Source organism: Myotis yumanensis, unplaced genomic scaffold, assembly GCF_028538775.1.
Source record: "Myotis yumanensis isolate MYYU_CA2020_CCGP unplaced genomic scaffold, mMyoYum1.0.hap1 SCAF_9, whole genome shotgun sequence".
NCBI classification, from domain to species: Eukaryota; Metazoa; Chordata; class Mammalia; order Chiroptera; family Vespertilionidae; genus Myotis; species Myotis yumanensis.
The window spans coordinates 51,587,321-51,607,264 of NW_027223760.1; the positions used below are offsets into that span (position 1 = coordinate 51,587,321).

General features: G+C 48.3%; 1 protein-coding gene across 1 annotated transcript in view; it reads left to right on the forward strand.

Annotated features, from left to right (window-relative positions):
• Nucleotides 1-294: 294 nt before the first annotated feature.
• Nucleotides 295-19,944, forward strand: part of NXPH1 (neurexophilin 1) — a 280,541-nt gene continuing 260,891 nt past the window's right edge. The window contains exons 1-2 of the mRNA XM_070424345.1: nt 295-1,203; nt 2,054-2,217. Coding sequence (XP_070280446.1) covers nt 2,164-2,217 — 54 coding nt within the window. The 5' untranslated portion in view covers nt 295-1,203; nt 2,054-2,163. The remainder of the gene's footprint in view (nt 1,204-2,053; nt 2,218-19,944) is intronic.

The following is a 19,944-nucleotide window of genomic DNA, read 5'->3' on the forward strand; positions in this document are numbered from 1 at the left end:
TCTCTCCCGCCCTACTCCCCACCCCTCCTCTCGCTCGGCCCAGCCCGCAGAGAGGAGTCAGCGCACAAGGTCGCCCAGTCCTCCGGCTGCCGCGCTGAATGGCTGGCGGTCCGCAGCGCCTCCGCTTGGGGCCCCACAGCCACAGGTCCGCGGTGCCCAGCGTCAGTGCCGGAGGCCGGCAGGGGAGCCCTGCACTGTCCGGCGCCCATTCCTGCCTGACGCGCGGCCGGGATCCGCTCCCCGCCACTCCCCTGGCGGTCGCGGTGCTGCTCACGCCCCCGGTCCCCTGGGGAGGGGGCGCTGTGGCCTCCAGAGACGGCACAGGAGCCCGTTCTCCCTGCGGGCTGGGCCCCCGGAGAGCCTGAGAGCGGCATCTATTTACACGAAGTACCAATTAGTCTCGGAGGCATCCTTTACCCACTTGCCAATGTAATTGCCCGGAACGGGGAGTAGGCGCGTGGGACCGCGGACCTACGAAGAACGCTCCACCGGGTCTCCGCCCCGAACCCCAGCGCACACCAGAGCGTCTGTGCCTCAGTGGCTGGGCAGGACCGCGGAGAGCGCCTGCGACTCTGATCCGGATCCCGACTGGCTCCCGGGCTTCCAGGGGCGCGGGTGCGGGTGCAGATCCTGCTGCTCCGTGCCGGGAGCCGCCAGGCGCTCGACACCCTACCCCTCTTTCAGAAATTCGGACTGCTTGCCAAGGCCAGTATCTTATCTCTCAAGTTCAAGTTCCGAGGACTTGCCCTAAGTCATTTTTACCATCCTTCGCAGCCGCGGGAAGCTGGGAGCCTGGGGCTGCTGGTCCCAGAGCCAGCGCGGCCAGTCCCACTCTGTCTGTCCGTCCGTCCGGCGCGCAGTATCCTGGCGCAGTCACCTCTCTCCCTTCCTCTGCCTCCCTCCCTTCCTCTCTTTCCTGCTCTACTTCCCCCTTCCCCTCTTGCCTCTTAAGTTTCCTGCACCGTGAATCCAACTGTGCCAACCCTAGGCTCCCGCGGAACCAGTCCTGAGCCTGGCCGGGACCCTGGGACGCCATCTCCGCCGAGGCTGGACGCGGCAGCGGACCGGTCCGCGCCCGGGCATGGAGACCAAGCGCCAGGAAGGGCATGTCCGGGGCGCCGGAGACGCCAGGCCCTAGTAGCTCCTCCATGGAGCCTGCCCAGAGCGGCCCCTGCTCACCGGATTCGCCCCCAGTCCTGTGCGGTATGTACCTTAGGGTTGGGGTGGGGTGGGGCACTGGGAAGGGGCGGCGGGGAGGGTCACTGGTTGGGGGACCGAGTGCGCTAGGTGGGTGACCCTCACAAACCCCACAGACGTGCACTCTAGAAGTTAGCACTGACTGTGCCTCTTTGCTGGAATAAAAGTAGTGCTAGAGGTGTGTGTGTGTGTGTGTGTGTGTGTGTGTGTGTGTGTGTGTTTCTGTAGGTGCAGGGAGCTCGAATGGGTAAACTGAGCCTGGCTTTCCTGTTTGCACATTTGACACCCCCTTCCCCCACCCCCACCCCACTGAATGCCTGGAGATACCCAGCACCTAATCCTGGTCAGCTCTGCCCACCCTTCCTCTTCCCGCGCCCCTCTCCTTCAGTTCAGTCTCTCTCCCTTGCTCTCCCTCTTCCTTTCTCTCCATCTCTCTCCACGGGTGTGTACGTGTGTGAGCTCTGCCAGGGCTGGCAAAGAACCAGCCGCCGCGTTTAGTCCCAGCCGCCCCACCATCAAAGAAGAGGGCAGATCTTGCTGCCAGAGCCTCTCGGGCTCCGAACCAGCCTGTGCGCGGCTCTGCGCCCTGCCACCTTCCTCTCCACCGCCCGGAACGCGCACCCCAGGAGCGCCGGGCTCCAGGAGCCCCTCAGCTTCCCGACCTCCTGCCCGCCGGCCTGCGGACCTAGCGCTCGCTGCTTCCAGGCGCTGGACTGACGCGCTTTTCGATTTTTCCTGCCCCCGCCCCCGGGTTTCTTGGTCCACTCCTCCCCGCCACAACCCCCTTTTCCCGCTCGGTCGCCAAGCTTAACCTTGCCCGCGTGGTCATGGGCTGTCTAATTTCATTTGTATCTAGGCTGCTGAGAGCGCTCCTTGCTCTGTGAAGTGGATGTCAGGTGGATCTATGTTTTTGAAGGAACAAAGACTCAGCGAAGGCAACGTGGAGGAAGTTTGAGACGCGGGAGGATGCAGGCTGCGTGCTGGTACGTGCTTCTCCTCCTGCAGCCCACCGTCTACTTGGTAAGTCCTGGCCGCTCCTGCGCCCCCGCAATCCCACCCTGGCCTCGAGGCCGGGCAATTGGGGGCGCGCGGGTCGGAGGGTGAGACCGCCAGTTCAGCGAGAGCGGCATTCCTGGTGACTGTGTGGGAACAACTTTGGCAAGCTGGTCTCCGTGTCCCTGCGGGATTTTCCGGGAACCCCATCCCCATTTCCTGCTCCAGTCCCCCCTCTCCTGTGTGGGATTCTGAACTGCGCCTAGGGCGCACTAGATACCCTGAGACCCAGGAGATAATGAGACGGGATGCTTTGTGACAGGAGGAGGCAAAGAGAAGGGATGGAAGACAGGGACTCTCATGGATGTATCCACAGAGTTGAAAGGGAAGGAAATAAAGTGGAGAGTGGGGAGCACGAATCTGCTCTGTGGCTTTGAAAGTGAATCCACCCTCGTAGCCGCCCCCCTCTAGTTGGAGATGTGCACATGAGAAGTGCAGGTAACTTTGTTGGACTTGTAGGGTTGAGACAGGGCAAGCTGATCAGTTAGGAACATCACAAGTGATCAGATAGTTAGGTCAGAGATGCTCTGGCAAACATGGAGCAGCTCTCTTTTCTTCTTTTCCAATCTCTCCTTTTCACCAAATAACCAAACCAGAACCGCACGTCCAGTGCCCAGACCCTTATTAGGGAAGTCAGGGAGAGAATTCTAGCAAAGCCACTGTCCCAGTCTTCCCAGAGCCATTTTAGGGGGTCTGGACTTTGCACACTGTTGTACCTGGGAGAGTGAGGGAATGGCAAGAAGCGCTTTATTGTGGCGGCAGTGTGGGTAGCTGTGGGCAGCGCGCGGAACAGAGACGCAGAGGGCAATGTCTCAGAGGGCCAGGCGCACTCACCCTGCTGGTGAAGTTGTGCTGAGTACGCTGACCCCCCTTTCCCCATCTGTGTGCCTCCAGAGCTTACTGAGGACTCAGTGTGTTCTAATAGGGGTAAGGATCGCTGGGGCGGTCTGGGATCTCGGATGGGCTGGATACATGGGATGGGGGAATGCTCTTCCGTAATCCCACGAGTTTCAAATCTGGGAGCCAAAGAGTTGCCATTGTTGCCCCGATGCACGTGACAGTAGGGCTGCTAGTTGTGTGAACTCTGTGTAAATGAGTGTGTAAGTATACGTGCGTGAATATGTATGTGAGGGTGTGTATATTTAAGGGGTAGTCAGCTTCAATCTAAGAACCCTCAATGTTGCCTGTCTTGGCACTTTTTTCTCCTGACGGTGGCAGCCGCGGACGCCAGAGGGCGCTGCGCGTCAGTGTCCTCGCCTACAGGACACCTTGGGGTAAACAGGTGAAAGCCTGGGCAGCCAATCCAAGAGAACAGCCTTTCTGACTGTCGCCGAAGTCTGTGCCTTCCCTGGCTGCAACGCAGACGAAATGCAAAAAGTGTCCTTCCCACTTCCCATTTTCAATCGTTCTTGCCCCGACCTGTGTCCAGTAAACCCGCTGACATTGAGAGCCCAGAGAGGGAGGGCAGAAAGTTTGGTCAGAGGAAATACAGAAACTAAATAGTCTGAAAGGAAGGGAAGGGGCTGCAAAGTGAAAGCTACAGAGGGGAAATATGAAGCATTCCCTCGATCACCGAACCCCTCCTACCCCTCTCCTCTGCATAACTCTACGTATGACCTGAACCTCAGGACTGTCCTTACCCTTGGACTGTGCTTTTATACACACACAGCAAAGGCTGGCGGCTGTGGCTCAGTATATTGCTCGGAGCAAGTATTTCGATATTCTGGAAAATAATCTATCAAAAGCAGAAGTGAAATCAATACATTGTGTTAAATTTTAAATGTGTTTGTTGGCAGTTAAACCGTTTCCCACTCATTACAGCAACAGTGCTGGATTTATTCTAATGCGCCGCGTTCTCAACAACAAGCGCATTAATTCTCCTTTAATTGTAAACTGGGAGCATTTGAAAACCGTTCAGTGTGCAAATTATGCTGATTCAATTACCGTTTAGTTACAGACTTCATTACCTGAATGCCTTTTGGCAATACAGAGAAAGGAGACAGTTTTTCCAGTTTCACTCAAAACAATACCAAATGTGAACAATAAAATAGAGAAGGCGATTTACAAGCCCATTCTTCTCTCTCCGATCTAAAGTTGTTTTGTGTGCCGGGGATTGGAATCCACATGCGCCACAAAGACAAAAGGCTGGTGGTTGTGATCCAAGGTAGTATTTCCCGGGATTGTCATTCCAGGGTTATTTGCCAGCAGAATCCTGGGCTGTTTTCTTGGAGGAGCAGGAAGCTGACTTTTACCAGGGAAACGAATTTTAAAGGATGAATTGGGCAGTCAGGAGAGTTTGGTTTTAGGCAACTAAGGAAGTGAAGAGCCTTAATTAAAGCTCTAGGGCAATGTGACAGACCAAGAATTGGCCAGAGCTTCTTTCCCCACCTATTTTACTAAACACCAGAAACAGTAACTGAACTTAGCATTTATGGGTGGCTGTGCTCCGGAACATCCAGACCTTTGCAAGCAACTGCAATAGATACATGCAGGTTGTCAGAAGCTAATTCAAGTTATGTTCCAAAAAGGTAGTTATTTTATTTTGTGTCCCCCCCCCCCCCACCCCCTGTCCTTGAATTGAAATAAGCCAGGGAGGAGTTTAAGGAGTAAATTTATGTCTTTACAAGCTCACATCACAACTTTGGTGACAGGGATACTCTATTTATGCATTGCTTCCTAGCTGATACCCCAGTACACCTTTTTCTTTAAGCTCTTGGAATCCCAGTCATGTTTCCCAGGGAGTTTCACCACATTATGTCCAGGGAGCAAGATTTGTTTAGATATCCCCTATATAAAATATGTAGTCTTCTGTTTATGGAGAAATACAGAAAATACTCCCAAATTTGGGAGGAACTTATTATGAAAAACAACTGTATTCAGCAGATCAGTGCTCCATGTTTAAGGCACAGTTGTTTGCCTGTATGTGGGTGAATGTTCTCAAGGTATGTTTCTTGGCCCAGGGTTCTTTGAGTGCCTGTTCTAAGTTGAGGATTTTGTGTCTTTTTGTGCTTATTGAGAGATGGGTCTGTCCTATTTCAAATTAGAAGCTTATTTTAGTACTACAGTGGGGAGTTAATTAGAACAGTGTCTGCAAAGTTACCCAGTAAAGCATATTCGAATTTTAAAAAAATTACCACAAGGCTAACTCCAATAATAAATGCTGGGAAGTGGGAAGTTATTTTTTTAAAAAATAAAGTGAAGGAAGTCTTCTGTTTATTGAATGCTGTGTTTTGCAGATTTAAAAGTCTGAGTTCAGCAGGAGAGACACCTATGGCATAAAAATACTTCTTAAAAATAAAAAAAAAAAGTCCTGCAATTTTTATTCTCCTGTCAGTCCTGGACTAATTCCAGAATATCTCAGTATGACTTAATGGGGTGGCAGGACTGGAGCATTTTAACTGAATTGAAGTGCACCCTGGGTGAACTAGGGAACTGTGGTTTCTGGCTCTGAGGACTGGGTGTCCTAAATTGAGTTATTCCCAGTGGGTCAAGCTGCAGGATAGGCCAGGGCACACATAGAGAGCACCTCCCAGCAGAAAGCAGAGATGCTCTGTTTGGGGGCTCACTTGTGGCAATTTTCAGGGTCAAGAATTAATTCTAATGAGTGCTTCCTGGGCATGTCAACAAAAAAGTTACTCAGAAATTGAGTCCAGAGAATCTGAACAGGGTTTGAATGATTGGACTGTGATCAGTCACCTCCACAGTACTATTCTAATGCGAGGAGATGCTGACCCTCTAACTTAGGCCCCACTAGCCAGTTCTGTTAGGAATTAAAATGGATAATCATCTGGTTGTTGTTTTTAACCAATGTGGGCAAGAATGGATACTTCTTTCTAACCCTTGGGCTTAAAAAACATTTTGAATAATCTATTCCCTCAAATTTAGGAATTTAGGGTGTCCTTAAAATGTGAATTACACACCAATTGTTTAATAGAGATTAAACAGCGATTGGTATTTTCATGGAATGGTAACTCTGTACTGTTTGAAGCCAGACCCTTCCGTGAATTCACTCCTTATGAAGGTGGCTATTAAGAAATGTGGGAAGCTGGGGGAAGGGGTGTCTGTGTGTTTGGGGGAGGGGGGGAGCAGCAGGAGAGAGACCACTAATGTCTTTCCTCTGATTAGGTATTTGTACTTCCCATCCTTTGAAAATTAAGCCAACTGCCCATTGAAAACTTGAATCAATTTGAGCTTATACCTGATAACACCTTAACTAGCTGAGGCTATTCAGTGTTCTGTAGTAAGGCCAGTTGTTGGAAGCCATTCTTGGAAGTAACCCCACTGCATTTCCTGAAACTTCTACCCCATATCAGCCCTGTGACTATAGGATTACACCTAGATTTTAGAAGAAGCCTATGCTCCAGCAGCACGACATGATATTTCCTCAGTTCAGGGTTCTGTGGGAGAAGTTGCATTTTCCTGAAATGCTCAACTCTCCATTGACCAGGAAAGCAGCTCCCTGGGTGTGTGGGAAGCCCTGGGGTGGCTCACCCTTTTGCCTCACTTCCAGGAGGATTATCATGGTCTGGGGCCTTCTAGTGATAGCTTCAGGGGAACTGCCTTCGGTATTAGGAGGATTGAACCAGAATTGCTCCAACTTTCTCAGCCCATATTTTCCCAGAAAGCCATTAACTTCCCGGCTCCTCTTTGTGCGAAGTTGATTTCTATTTGGCTTTGAATTGTCGACGGCGATCTCTTCCTTAATGAAAGTGTTGTCTGGGCGAAAAATATATCGGGCGGCAGGGAAATTGGTTTATTATTTTGAGGTAGGTGCCCAATGTCCTACTTTTCTAGCTGCAGGAAGATTTTCTGCAGACTACAGAAATTGACAGCGTTGTCCAGGTAATAACCGTCGTCGACAGTGTTTTCAAAAGGACGTTTGAGTGATGAAAGCATTTGGATATTGCTCTTTCAAGTGAGCAATTTTCTGTCTTGGGGTTCTCTGATGTTATAGGGGGCACGGAGAAGGGGCCCACACATTGCCAAGGAGATGGCTTCCCGGCTTTGCCCAGACCCAAAATGAGAAAGTGTTGTCAGCTCTGCTTGGAAACCTGAGGTCTGAAGAGCCCTCAGTGTGTTTGGCTGTCGCAGCTTTGATGTTAAGGGTCAAAGGGAATCCGACCATAAGGAATAACACTCTTCTTGCACTCCTCTGTCCATAAAGAAAACCCATGGAAGCCTGAAAGTTTGCCTGCTCTCAAGTGGCAAGTTATAAGTGTGCATTCTTTCTGATATATATATTTTAAAGAAAGCGTCTACGTTTGATTTGATTCAGGAAAAGTTATCTTAAAGCAACCACATCTTTTAGGAGCTTCAGATCTCATTGTAAGACCCTAACTGTCCTCGCAGGTTTAATTAATAGAGGGAGGCGGCAGTCCGCGGGGCTAGGCGAGCCTGCTCTCTCCGGGTCAGAGGCTTCCCGGAGCAGCGGGTGGCTAAGCGAGTCTGCTCTCTCGTCTTCCCCTGCCTTCTCCTAGCCGCCATCCGTCTAGTCCCGCCGCACGCTTGCAGGAATTTGCCGTCTTGATTTATCTACCACTTAAGCTCGCGACCAGCTCTTTCTCTCTATGTCAGCACTCACTCCTCCCGGAGCTTGGTAAACACGGCGCGCGCATTTTTCTGCCGCCGATTGGCATGTTGACGACTCCGCTTGAAGGAATGTGACAATAAAGTGGGGAACCAAAGCTTGGCAAGCACTTAATCAAGGATAAAAAGGTTCTGCGGTAAGGATGTCACTCAATTTATTGTGAAAGGCGAATGAATTACGTTTAATGAAAGTGCTCCCCAGATGAATATTACCAGCAATTTCCTGAGTTGGCTCTGTCAGCTCGCGATGAGGAAATGCCAACCCAGATCAGAAAAGCGCGCCCGTCTCAATTACTATGCAAGCTTTCCAAGAGCGGCTCTTTTTTTTTATTGAGATGATATATATTGGCGGCTTCTTTGTGCCCCTCCACGCGCCCACCAGTGCGTTTGTCCATTTTCCAAGTTTGCCATCTGCCCTCGAGGGTCGCTGGCTGCTGTTGGAACTTCCTAGGTGCGCACTGAGTTTCTGCGGTGGGCGGAAACCCCAATTACCTCCTCTGTAAACAGCTTTCTCTAGTATTTTGTTTACTATGGGGGTGGAGACTGGCAAGGGGGTGGGGTGGGGCAGGGGAAGGACAGAATTCCCGTGCTCCGGTTCTCTTTGTCATAGAAAGTTCCTTAGGCGTCCAGTGAGGGGTTCCGGAGTGTGGAGAGTGGGTGGCAGTGGGAGCGGAGCGTTGGGATGATGCGCAAGATGGGGTCCCAGGAACTAGGAGAGTGCAGCCCGAGCTCTCCGGCAGCGGCTATAGCAAAGCCTTCTCCCGCTCCCACTTCCTGTACATTAATGAGGGTATTTTATTTGTTCAAGTCGGAAATACAATGGTGGGGGGGTACATAGGCTGCAGTCCCAGCACATCGCCTCATCTACATGAGAATGGAGAACCTAGAGGCTTTTCTTGTAAGGTTTCTTTCTCCCACAGTTAGATAAATTGCTGCACAGAAAACCCGAGTGTTTCCTTAAGAACTGGCTCATGGGGGCTCTACGCATCCCTGCTGAACCTGATTTTGGCTGGGCCTAGCCCATCATCCCGCCACCCTAATGGGTTCTGATGGGAAGTATCCGAGGCAGCGGAGGCAAAGGGCGCAAAGGGAGGTTGGGCACCCTTGCCCCACCGGAGGCAGAGGGCATCCTCCTGGCACGGCTCGCCCTAGGTCTCAGACTTCCCTCCTCACCCATTTAATTTTAAGGCTATTGTGAGTCCTCTTCTGCAGTTGGCGAGGAACTTTCTTCGACGTAGGCTTCATCCCCTGGGCTCAGAACCTCGGTCCTCTGACCGGAGCTGCGGAGTGTTCGGGCCGGGGAAGTTTCCCAGCAGGAGTCGCTGCCGCCACAGCTGCGCGCTCTATTGTCCGCTTTCAGCCTCCAGTGACTTCCAGCAGTCCCAACCGACTTTTGAAAACCATAGGGGCAGCCCTCTGGTTTCTGGACTCCAAGCCCTCACGTCAAAGCGTTGCTTCTGGGGAACTTTTCTTCGCCGCTGCCACCAAGCGTCGGTGCTCCGGTGGCAGCAGTTTTCCAGAGAGGCCGCGGGCCCCGAGATTCAATGGGGCAGTGGCGGGCGGGCCGCCCCGCCAGCAGAGCGGTAGGTCAGGACCACGGACAGCGCCGCAGGCTCCGCCCCGTCTGCTCTCCGCAGTGCAGCCGCATTTCCCTGCACCGCTCGCTTCCTCTGGAAGTAGAGTCTGCGCTTTCCGCAGCCACCTCCCTACCGTCCAGTGGTGGCTGTAAAACCCAGCTTCCCCCCTCGGTCACTTGGGAACAGACGCTCAGACCGCTAGGTCCCCAGTGTTTGCTGCGGTTAGAGCCTCTCGCTCGCACCCCTTCCCCCACCCCTGCGTGGTTGCGGCATCACGTGATTGCCGCTGCTTCATCCCGAGTGGAGGTGAATTCTGTTCCGCTTTCTCCTCCCCTGCCCCCCTGCCCTCGCACAGTAACCAGACAGAAGCATGAATCATGTAGTGTACAGCTGTAAGCGTCCTTAACAAAGTAAAAGCTTCGTTTGGCAGATAAGGAAACTGAGGTACGGAGCTGGGAGTCAACTTTCTCGCAAGAGTAAAACCAAACTGGGAGAAGTGATCCCTACTCCGCCTCCCACCTTCGGGGAACACCGTGGGACCACCAAGACGCCCACCAGGATTAGGCGCCTTTAAAAAGCGGCGCGCATATGTGTGTGTGTGGGGGGGGGGGGGCAGTGAGGAGTTCTAATTATTATAAATTTCTAAAGAAGCAGTAATTATTCACAGGGAGCAGGACAAATCACGGCCCAGGGAAGGGAATCGATATATTTGCTATCGAAAGTGCCTGGCTCGCCTTTAATGCAGATAAATAAGGATGGGACCTCATTATTTTTCGTGGTTAGGCTCCCGGCGTGGGGTCAGATGCAGCGTGGAATCTATCATCATTAGAGCCGAGAAGGAGTGGGGAAAGTTTCTATTTATTTACTTAACAAAACAAACAAACCCCTCTCCCCAAGCTCCTAAATAACTCCCCTCCCCCACACTCCTGCACAACCATCGCCCGCCTCCCCAGCCCCACTCCACTCCCTCCCGTGCCCCCTGGCTCCCTGCACACTCTCCCCGGCTTTTCTGAGCGCTCCAGAGCCCACACTGCGGTCACTTAAGAGTGGGCGCAGTTCCTCCCGGGCTGCGGTTACTTCTTTGATTTGGAAATAAGCCAGGGAGTACCGAGTGTTGGCGCTAGGGGTTCTCTGTGTCAAAGGCGAAGAGCAGCTGGGAAGTCTTGCCGGTTTCTCTCGCCTTAGTTTGAGAACCAGTCCTTTCAGTTCACCGGGCTCTGCACCCACCCCCAGGTCGGCAGGTAGTGCTCCATCAACCCACGTGAGACGCCACTCGGAGAAAGGCAAGCCCGAGAGAAGAGAAGGGATCTGGAGGTGAAGCAGGGCCGGGAATTGAATAAGAAGGGAAGGAAAGGTTTAGGTGTAACTCGACCAGGGTATTCTGGTTCCCCAGGCGTGGTGTCTTCAGGCCTGTCCGCCACTGTTTCCCAGGACTGTGAATGCGCCCCGCCTCCACCCACTGAAGACGCTGAACTGTTTAGGATCTGCCTGCTCTGTTACACAGCATCCCCAACCCCTCTCCCTGCAATTTCTCCATGCTTCCAAAGCCCGCACTCCCTGGCACAGCCTTTCTCACTCTCAGAAGGTGTCTGACACCCTTGGTGGGCAGCTGCTGGGATGAAATTTGTATTCTTGTGTGGTGTCTTCACTGCTCCCCATAATGCCATAGTTCTCATGGCCAACTGAAGTGTGTTTGAGTGTGTGCGCGTGTATATGTGTAGTTTTGACTTCATCTGGCAGGGTCCTCCCTTATTACAGCAGGTCTTTACTGCAGAGAAGATAGGGTGTGGCACTTAAAAAACACACGAACTCCTTAATTGCAGTAAAATTAATCATAATTATAATAACATTAATGAGAGCAAAATTTAAAATTGTGAACTTCCAGGCACTAAAGTAGTAATAATGTACTTCTTTCCCTTGCATGTTCTTTTCCTCAGAGCCCAGCCTTTCATGGTGTATTGTGATTACCTGAGTGTCTCTGTTTCCTTGCCTTCAGAGCCAGCCAGCCAACACAACACCCAGACTGTATGATCTACTGGAATCATTTCCTCCCACCATCTTCATTTTCAGAGGCTTTATAATTAAAATCTGTGAGATATATGTAGAATATATCCAGTGGAGAGTCTTTTATTTATGTAGCATGCTGAGAATGGAAAATTAAGGAAGCACTTACATTAAAGCAATAAGCCTGCTTTGACATTAACAGAAATGCCCTTTTAATTTACTTTAAAAAAAAAAAAGTCTAACAGGTTCTTTATGTGAGACCATACCTCAAAGTCATGCCTTTTATTTTAGTTTTTGAGTCATGCCTTTTAAAGGAGAGATCCCAATCGACATATTAACCTGTATTAACTTAGTGGAACAAAAGGCCAGGCTAGCCACTCATTTGATATGTACACTAGGCTTAGCATGGCAAGGATGCAGTGTGATGCAGGAAGCTGAGCAGAGTTAGCTGGCAATGGCTGCAAGGCCCTTCATTGTGCTGCCTCTCCCTGTCCCCAACCACATCACAATGCACACATTTACCCGCAGTGCAACATGGTCTTCCAGAGCCAACACAAAGGCATGATGCTGCAAACCGGCAGGGATTTTCATAAAATTGAAATTCACAGATTAAAACCAAGGAGGCACAGATTTCCTTCTTTAAGATTGGTTATTGCCAAAAAAACTTGGAGAAAATTTCCTGGCTTAGAAGAACCTTTTTTCCCCCTTCATTTACAGGTTAAACACACAGACACACAGCAGACCAAGACTGGATGTTAAAATGTACATTTGTACATCTACCCTTTGAAGGATTCTATGAAAAAGTATAACAGGAAAATATTTTGTTTTCATAAATTGTTGGCCTTGAAATTCCAACTTGGGTTTGACAGTACCATTTCCTTGATAGGAATCTGGTACCTGACACTGGACTGTTGTCCTATTTATGTCATCACTTTCAGTTATAAAATGAATTCAGTTTTGGTAAAGAGAAACTACTGGCAAGGTAGCTGGAATTTTAGTCATATATATAGGCATACACACACACACACACACACACACACACACACACACACACACACATATATTCCAACCTCTCCAACTGAACTTTAGAAAATGATTTTTCCTCCTTTTAATCTTGTAGCTAAATGCTATTAGAGGCCCACAGGTATAAAAAACAGCTTATATAAAATTAATGGACTGCTTTACTTTCGAAATCTCTTACTTGTGAAGCCCTTGTAAAATACTGAATCTATTTAAAGTAGGAAGAATATAAAAGTCAGGTTTTGTGTGCAATCAATAGTTGCAAATGGTTTGGTGAAATGTTTGATTGTTTTGAATGAGTTTGAAAATGTGATGAAGATGTATTGTCTGTCTTTGTGCACTGATGTGCTAATTATAAGGCTGCCCCCTCTTTTGTATACTTGACCAGTTTTGAAACTGAGTGTAAGATTCCAAGGCAACATCAAAGTAAGCAGTCAAAATTTCAGGAAAGATGCATTTATTGACTTACCTGGTTACAAAGAGATCCACGGGTCACTATGAAGTCGTGATTGAGGAAGAAATAAAAAAATCTTCCAACATTGCTTTATTATTTTTAAAAATTAACAATAGATTTATTGGTATTGTATACTCTGAGTATTTTATATGCATTTTTGAAAAAGAAAATGAATGAAGGCTTTAACTTAGAATCAAACTTCATAAAATGAGATTTAAAAACATTGAAACTATTAACATAAATCTCTTCTTGTTTTGCAAAAGTGTGGACAAAATTTGGAAAAATTGGAGGTTCTTATTCTTTTCTTCCTCAAAACATATATTAAAGATGACATTTCTCTGTATTCTGTTATTTGACTTATGGATCTCTAAGATATGCCATAAGCCCTACTATGAATTTCTTTTTTATCACTGTGCATTTTCATTGGGAAATGAATCACTTTTTTCCTCTTGCCTTATTGGACTGAGAATTATACATGGCCCAAAAACATAGCGACATTTTCTTCTTTTTTTAAATCCTCGCCTAGGGATGTATTTTTATTGATTTTAGAGAGAGAGAGGAAGGGAGAGCACACAAGAAAAGGAGAGAAACATCAATGAGAGAGAGAGAGAGAAGAACACCCAACGGTTGCTGCCTGTCTATGCCCTGACCAGGGATGGAACCCACAATCTAGGTATGTGCCCTGGACAGGAATGGAACCCGCAACCTTTTGATGTATGGGAGGATGCTCCCAACAGCTGAGCCACCTCGCCAGGGCAGCATAGTGCAATTTCAAAACCTTCATCCCACTTTCCCCTATTTTATTCCCTCTCCTTGTAAATATGGCCACTGGACTATCGCATTAACACATCCTCTAAATAAGAAATAATGTCATAACTTACCAACCAGCTACATATATTGTTCCTGCTGCTCAGTACTCGATGGAAAACTCTTAATACATGGACTGGATTACATAGGATTCATTATACTTTCTGTCTGAGAAGTTTTCAATAAAAATGCCATAATTAATCCCAGGTTTGATTCAAAAACCTATTTGGAGAATGATGAATTGTGATTTGTTGTTGGAGCAGCTGTGGTGTTGGTAATGGGGCTGACTATCTGATCTCTGAAATTGAAAATATAAAATACCTTTATTCACATATCTTTTCCATTATTTGTGAATAGTTTCTTGCACCAGGGCATCATCATTTATTGTTTTCCAGAATTAAATGCAGAGAAAGATGCAAACCACGGCATATGAAAGGAAGTTATTCATGCGTAGTCAGTGTAGTATTTCTCTGGTCTTGATGTGAAACTTAATTGCTATTGATGTGGCGATTTTGCAGAACATGGCAGAGTTTTTGCCTCTTTCACAAGAAATATGTAATTGAATGATGAGTCCCTCATGTTAGATTTTCAACCTTATTTCTTTTGGTTTAACAAGGCAGAGTTATGAACAGCTGCACCCAGAGGCAGCTACTATCAAGCTAGTGCAGATCTGGCGTTAGCACCTAGGGGCTGAGCTACCACTTTTAGATCTGCAGCTCTGCTCTCAGGCTGCAATGTTCGGGAGTGTGGAGGCATGAAAAAGGAATGATTTGGCTCAAGATGTTTAATCCTGCCTTGCATTCTTGACTGAAATCATTTACAATTAGAATGGCTCCAGTTAATGTTTGGCTGGACGCATTTGCACATATCTAAGTTTGATGGGTCCCCACCACTGCCCTTGAACAAATGGTGAAAAAGAGAGAGGCATTTAAATGCAAATCCACATACTAAAAGATGGTTATATCCTACCAAAGGCCACTACTTGCAGCTAGGTGGATAATGTCACGGTTCTTGTGCAAGTGTCAACACTGAATTCATGGTAGAAATCAATGAGTTATGATGAAAAGGTGAGTGACTTTTTGGCTCCATTGAGGATCTGACTGGCCACAGGCCCCTTTTCAGTCATCCCCAAAAATCCACCCCCCCATCTCTCTCATCACTCCCTCACTTCCATTCTTAAGGGAAGCAGCATTGAAAAAGACATTAGGAGAAAAGAAGGGAAGAGAATGACAAAGTACGTTCTTAATATTGTGACCTTAGGCAAACTTTTAAACTTCTTAGATCTCAATTGTCTTATCTTTTAAAATGGTGCTAGCAACACTTACCTCTCAGAGTTATGAGGATTAACTGCACTTATCTATATATATAAAAGCCAAGTGACCAGAACGCTGGAATGACCGGAACAACCAGAATGACCGTTCGCTATGACGCACACCGTGGCGGCCAATCAGCCCAATGAGGGCCCCGATTGGCCTCTCCCAACCTCCTTTCCCCCGGCTGGCCAAGCCCCCAATCGGCCCTCCGACGCTGATCAGGGGCAGGGCTGGCCAACCTCCCTCATCCCTCCCCCGCTGGCCCAGCCTGATCAGCCCCCATTGGAGCGGGCCGGCTGGACCCTGCCCATGCATGAATTTGTGCACCGGACTTCTAGTGTATAATAAAAACATAAAAAGGTCCCTGGCACTTAGCAGTGGTGAAGTTAGCAAGAAAAAAGGTCTTGCTACCCTTTAGAGAGAAAGGTTCTGACCAGGTTCCCATGCTCCCAGCATAACCCTTGTAGAGATGAAATGCAAGGCCTAATTCTACCCTCGGACCCTCCTGTCTTTTGTTTCTCCCTTGCAGCTGGTTGATTGCTGTATAGTTGCCCAATCCTGCCTATAAAGCCATATGTATTTAATGTGAATAGTAATCACTGTGACTCATACCAGAAGAAAATGGCCATTTCTACAACAACTAGTTAAATGTTTATATGAATAATGAGACAAGTCATCGACAGGCTCAATGAACAGATTGCCTAGTTGAAAGGAGAATTCTTGTGATGTTTTAATTTCATGTGGCAAACACTATGGACATTTATTAAGATCTGATTTAAAACATTGATTTATTTGTGAGGGGTATTTGCTTTTAATTACTTTTCTTTTAACACTTGGAATTCGCTTAAAATTTGCATGCAAGGTAAGCAAAACATAGCCTACTGTGTTTTAAAGTTGAGGAACCTTTGGCCAGAGTATACAGGCTACATTATTCCACTGAAGTTTATTACAGCTGAAGGTCTGGATATAATAGCCCCTTAGCTCCCCAGAGTAGTAGATGCAATACTTTGATGGGATGAAAGGCACAGCAGCCCTCTCATATTCTGCTCAAAATATCTCCTGTATGCCCCCATCTACCTCCTTCCAAGGTATTACCCTGGGTACCCAAGAAAAGTTCCTATGCAGAAATACTATTTTGTGTCTTCAATTTGACATGAGAATGGGGGTAGTGTGGGGCTGATGGCAAAGGATAAAATGTTCCCTTTCCTATTTATACCCTAAGCCATGCAATGTGTCAGGACTTTAGCATGATTTATTTTTTTCATTTAATTCTCTTAATAACCCCATGAGATGATAAGTGCTACTGATATCAGTAAGGTCTTATTAATATCACTAATATTAATATACTAGGGGCCCGGTGCACGAAATTCGTGCACTGGGTGGGGGTGGGGGGGAGTGTCCCTCAGCCCAGCCTGCCCCCGCTCACATACTGGGAGCCCTCAGGCGTTGACCCCCATCACCCTCCAATCGCAGGATCGGCCCCCTTGCCCAGGCCTGACGCCTCTGCCAGAGGTGTCAGGCCTGGGCAGGGGACCCTCATTTCCCCCCATCACTGGTTCTGCCCCCCACCCAGGCCTGATGCCTCTGGCCCAGGCGTTAGGCCTGGGCAGGGGACCCCCAGACCCCTCCGATTGCTGGCTCTGCCCCTGGCCCAAGGCATCAGGCCGGGGAAGGGGATCCCCCCTCTCCCCCCGATCACCGGCTCCGCCCTCGCCCAGGCCTGATGCCTCGGCCAAAGGCGTCGACCCCCATCACCCTCCGATTGCCTGATCGGCCCCTTGCCCAGGCCTGACGCCTCCGCCAGAGGTGTCAGGCTTGGACAGGGGACCCCCATCTCCCCCCGATCACTGGCTCTGACCCCCGCCCAGGCCTAATGCCTCTGGCCCGGGAATCATGCCTGGGCAGGGGACCCCCATCTCCCTCTGATCGCTTGCTCCACCCCCTGCCCAAGCCTGACGCCTCTGACCCAGGCTTCAGGCCTGGGCAAGGGGACCCTCATATCCCCCCAATCACCAGCTCCGCCCCCCACCCAGGCCTGGTGCCTCTGGCCCAGGCATCAGGCCTGGGCAGGGGACCCCCAGCCCACTCCGATTGCTGGCTCCCCCCCCCCCCCCCCCCCCCCCCCCCCAGGCCTGATGCCTCGGCCAGAGGAGTTGACCCTCATCACCCTCCGATCGCCGATCACCGCATCGGCCCCTTGCCCAGGCCTGAGGCCTCCGGCAGAAGTGTCAGGCCCGGGCAGGGGACCCCCAGGTCCCACCATTCCCAGCTCCGCCCCTGCTACCCACGATCTCTGGCACCGCCCCTGCCAAGACCTAAGGCCTCTGGTGGAGGCATTAGTCCTGGGCAGGGGACCCCCAGCTGCTCACGATTGCTGATTCTGCCCCTGCTCCCCGCGATGTCTGGTTCCACCCCTGCCCAGGCCTAACGTCTTTGGCCAAGGCTTTAGTCCTGGGCAAGGGATCCCTAGCTCCCCGGACTGCCGGCTCCGTCCCTGCCTAGCTCCCATTGCTGGCTCCACCCCTGCTTCCCGCTATCACTGGCCAGGGAGGCAAAGGCGCCTGGTTCTCTGATCACAGCTGGGGGGCAGGGCAAAGGCGGCCCCCAGGGCTACCTTTGCCCTGCCCCCGGCTCTTAGCTCCCCCCTGGGTTTCCGATCACCATCAGTGGCAGGGGGCTTCTTCCGTCCTTTCCCTTTCGCCTCCCAGCATTGTGCCTACATATGCAAATTAGCCGCCATCTTTGTTGGTGGTTAACCGCCATCTTGGCTGGCAGTTAATTTGCATATCGCCCTGATTAGCCAATGGGAAGGGTAGCGGTCGTAGGGCTAATTACCATGTTTCTCTTTTATTAGATAGGATTAATATACCCATTCTAGGCATATTGTTAGTGACATCCCATTTTATAGATGAGGATATTGAGGCATTGAGAGTATGAGTGTCTGGTGTAAGGTGGCGAGATTCTATCCCAGGCAGTCTAATTCTTGAGCCAGTGCTTTTAATTACTATACTATATCGTGTGTGTGTGTGTGTGTGTGTGTGTGTGTGGTGCTCACTAATACATGCACACATACATGGGTGCATATAATGGTGGTGGGGAATGAGAATGGGTCCGTTTAAAAATATTTTTGAAAGAAATAACTATGTTGCTTTCTACTTTAATGAATAGTTCTTTCCCACTCTTCTGGGTAGATCTTATTTGGGTAACTGTAGTGTGCTGCTGGTGCTACCATAATTTAGTAATTCTATTAGATGTGGTTCTTATTCTTGAGGGACTTCCCATAAGTGGGGGAGACAAGGTAATAAATGTAGGTTTGATACTGATGGTTGTGACTCTAGCCTGTGCTGATGGTGTGTGGGACACAATCTCTTTAAGAAGTCTGCATCTATTGACCTGACTGCTATGAAAAATGATCCTGGGCCTTGGGGTAAGGTAATAAGTGAGACCAGGGCATAAAGCACAGCCCTTCCAGTCATCTATGATGGAGTTTAAAATGATCCCTAACATCTGTATCTCTCCTAACAAATCACACAGCTGCTTTGTGAATTATTTGCCATGTCTGGGCAGGAGGAGGTGGGGAGAGAAGAGGAGGGTTTATTTATAAGGGCATAAGTATTGTAATAGGCAAAAACTCTAGTTTCTTTCATGGCGTTTATTCTCATGAGTCTAGTGTTTCTGACAGCTTACCAGATATAAAAGAGAGATGCAAATCCACCTTCCTTTAAAAGTAAAATGTTTGCACAAGATACAAACTAAGAAACATTTAAAAATACGTTTAGCTAACTACCTTCTAGTGAAAATAGTCCCAAATATTCAACTATCTTAGCATAAGCATTTTCACTGTAGTATGGATATGTGATTTAAAAATAAAATAGAAAAATGCTCACAAAATAGTTTATGGAATTACCCAGTCTATATAGGATTTAGAATTTTTAAATTTATTTATGAGGAATAAAAGTAAATCCAAGATACTCCTGCCCAAAGTGGAAGCTCTCTGGTAGGAGATGAGGGGAAGAGTCTGGCTCCATTTCAGTCATGTACTACATTTGACCTTGGAAGAGCTTAGTTATGCCTTGGGGCAAAAAATTAAATGTTCCATTTTGCAGCAGTATCATCTTTCACCTTTATGTGGATTTAAAAATGTAAATAAAATTGCTTTCTGTAAATGGTATACATGAAGGTCATATTCATAGTCTCTGCAAGAATTCAAAATGCCATTTGACCCATCATTGGCTCAATAGATAATAATGTTTTCTATTAGTTTCTAGTAATCTACTTTTTAAGCATTTTATGACTCAGTATTTTTATGCCTAGTTCCTAGTTTGTGAAATAAGAAATCAGAAATAAACCTTTTAGCACTTCATTGTAGGTTTATTTATAGAATATGTGCCTTCAACTTTGAACTTTTAAAAATGTCAAATCTTTCCAGAAAGCATTTCCTTTGTAATAAAATTTACTTGGCTGAATAAATGCAATGAGAGAAGAATGTGCTTTTGAAAAATTTTGAGGGCTCAAGCGTATTTCAATTATCATCTGTTTTTATTTTGCTTATTATTTTCCTTGTAGATCAGTCAAGGATTTGGGGACCCTGATAGCAGAGTGCAAGTAATGAATGTAGAAATTAAAGTAACTGCTGAGAGAGAGAGAGAGAGAGAGAGAGAGAGAGAGAGAGAGAGAGAGGCTAAATTCTTTTCATTGGAATTTGGATAATAAGACCCTGATAGATTCTTGTGTTTAATTGTCATGATTTTGATGGTTAATGACTTTTGATTGTTCTTCTGGAGTCACCGGTCAGCCATTTCCAAATCACAGATGGCTTTACCAGCCTCAGTAGGAGTTTCTTTTTCTTACTAACCTTGAGCTGAACCTATTGTGGGGTAGATGAGCAGACCAATGTCATTCCAAGTTTTTCTGTCTTTGGGAGATTATTTGG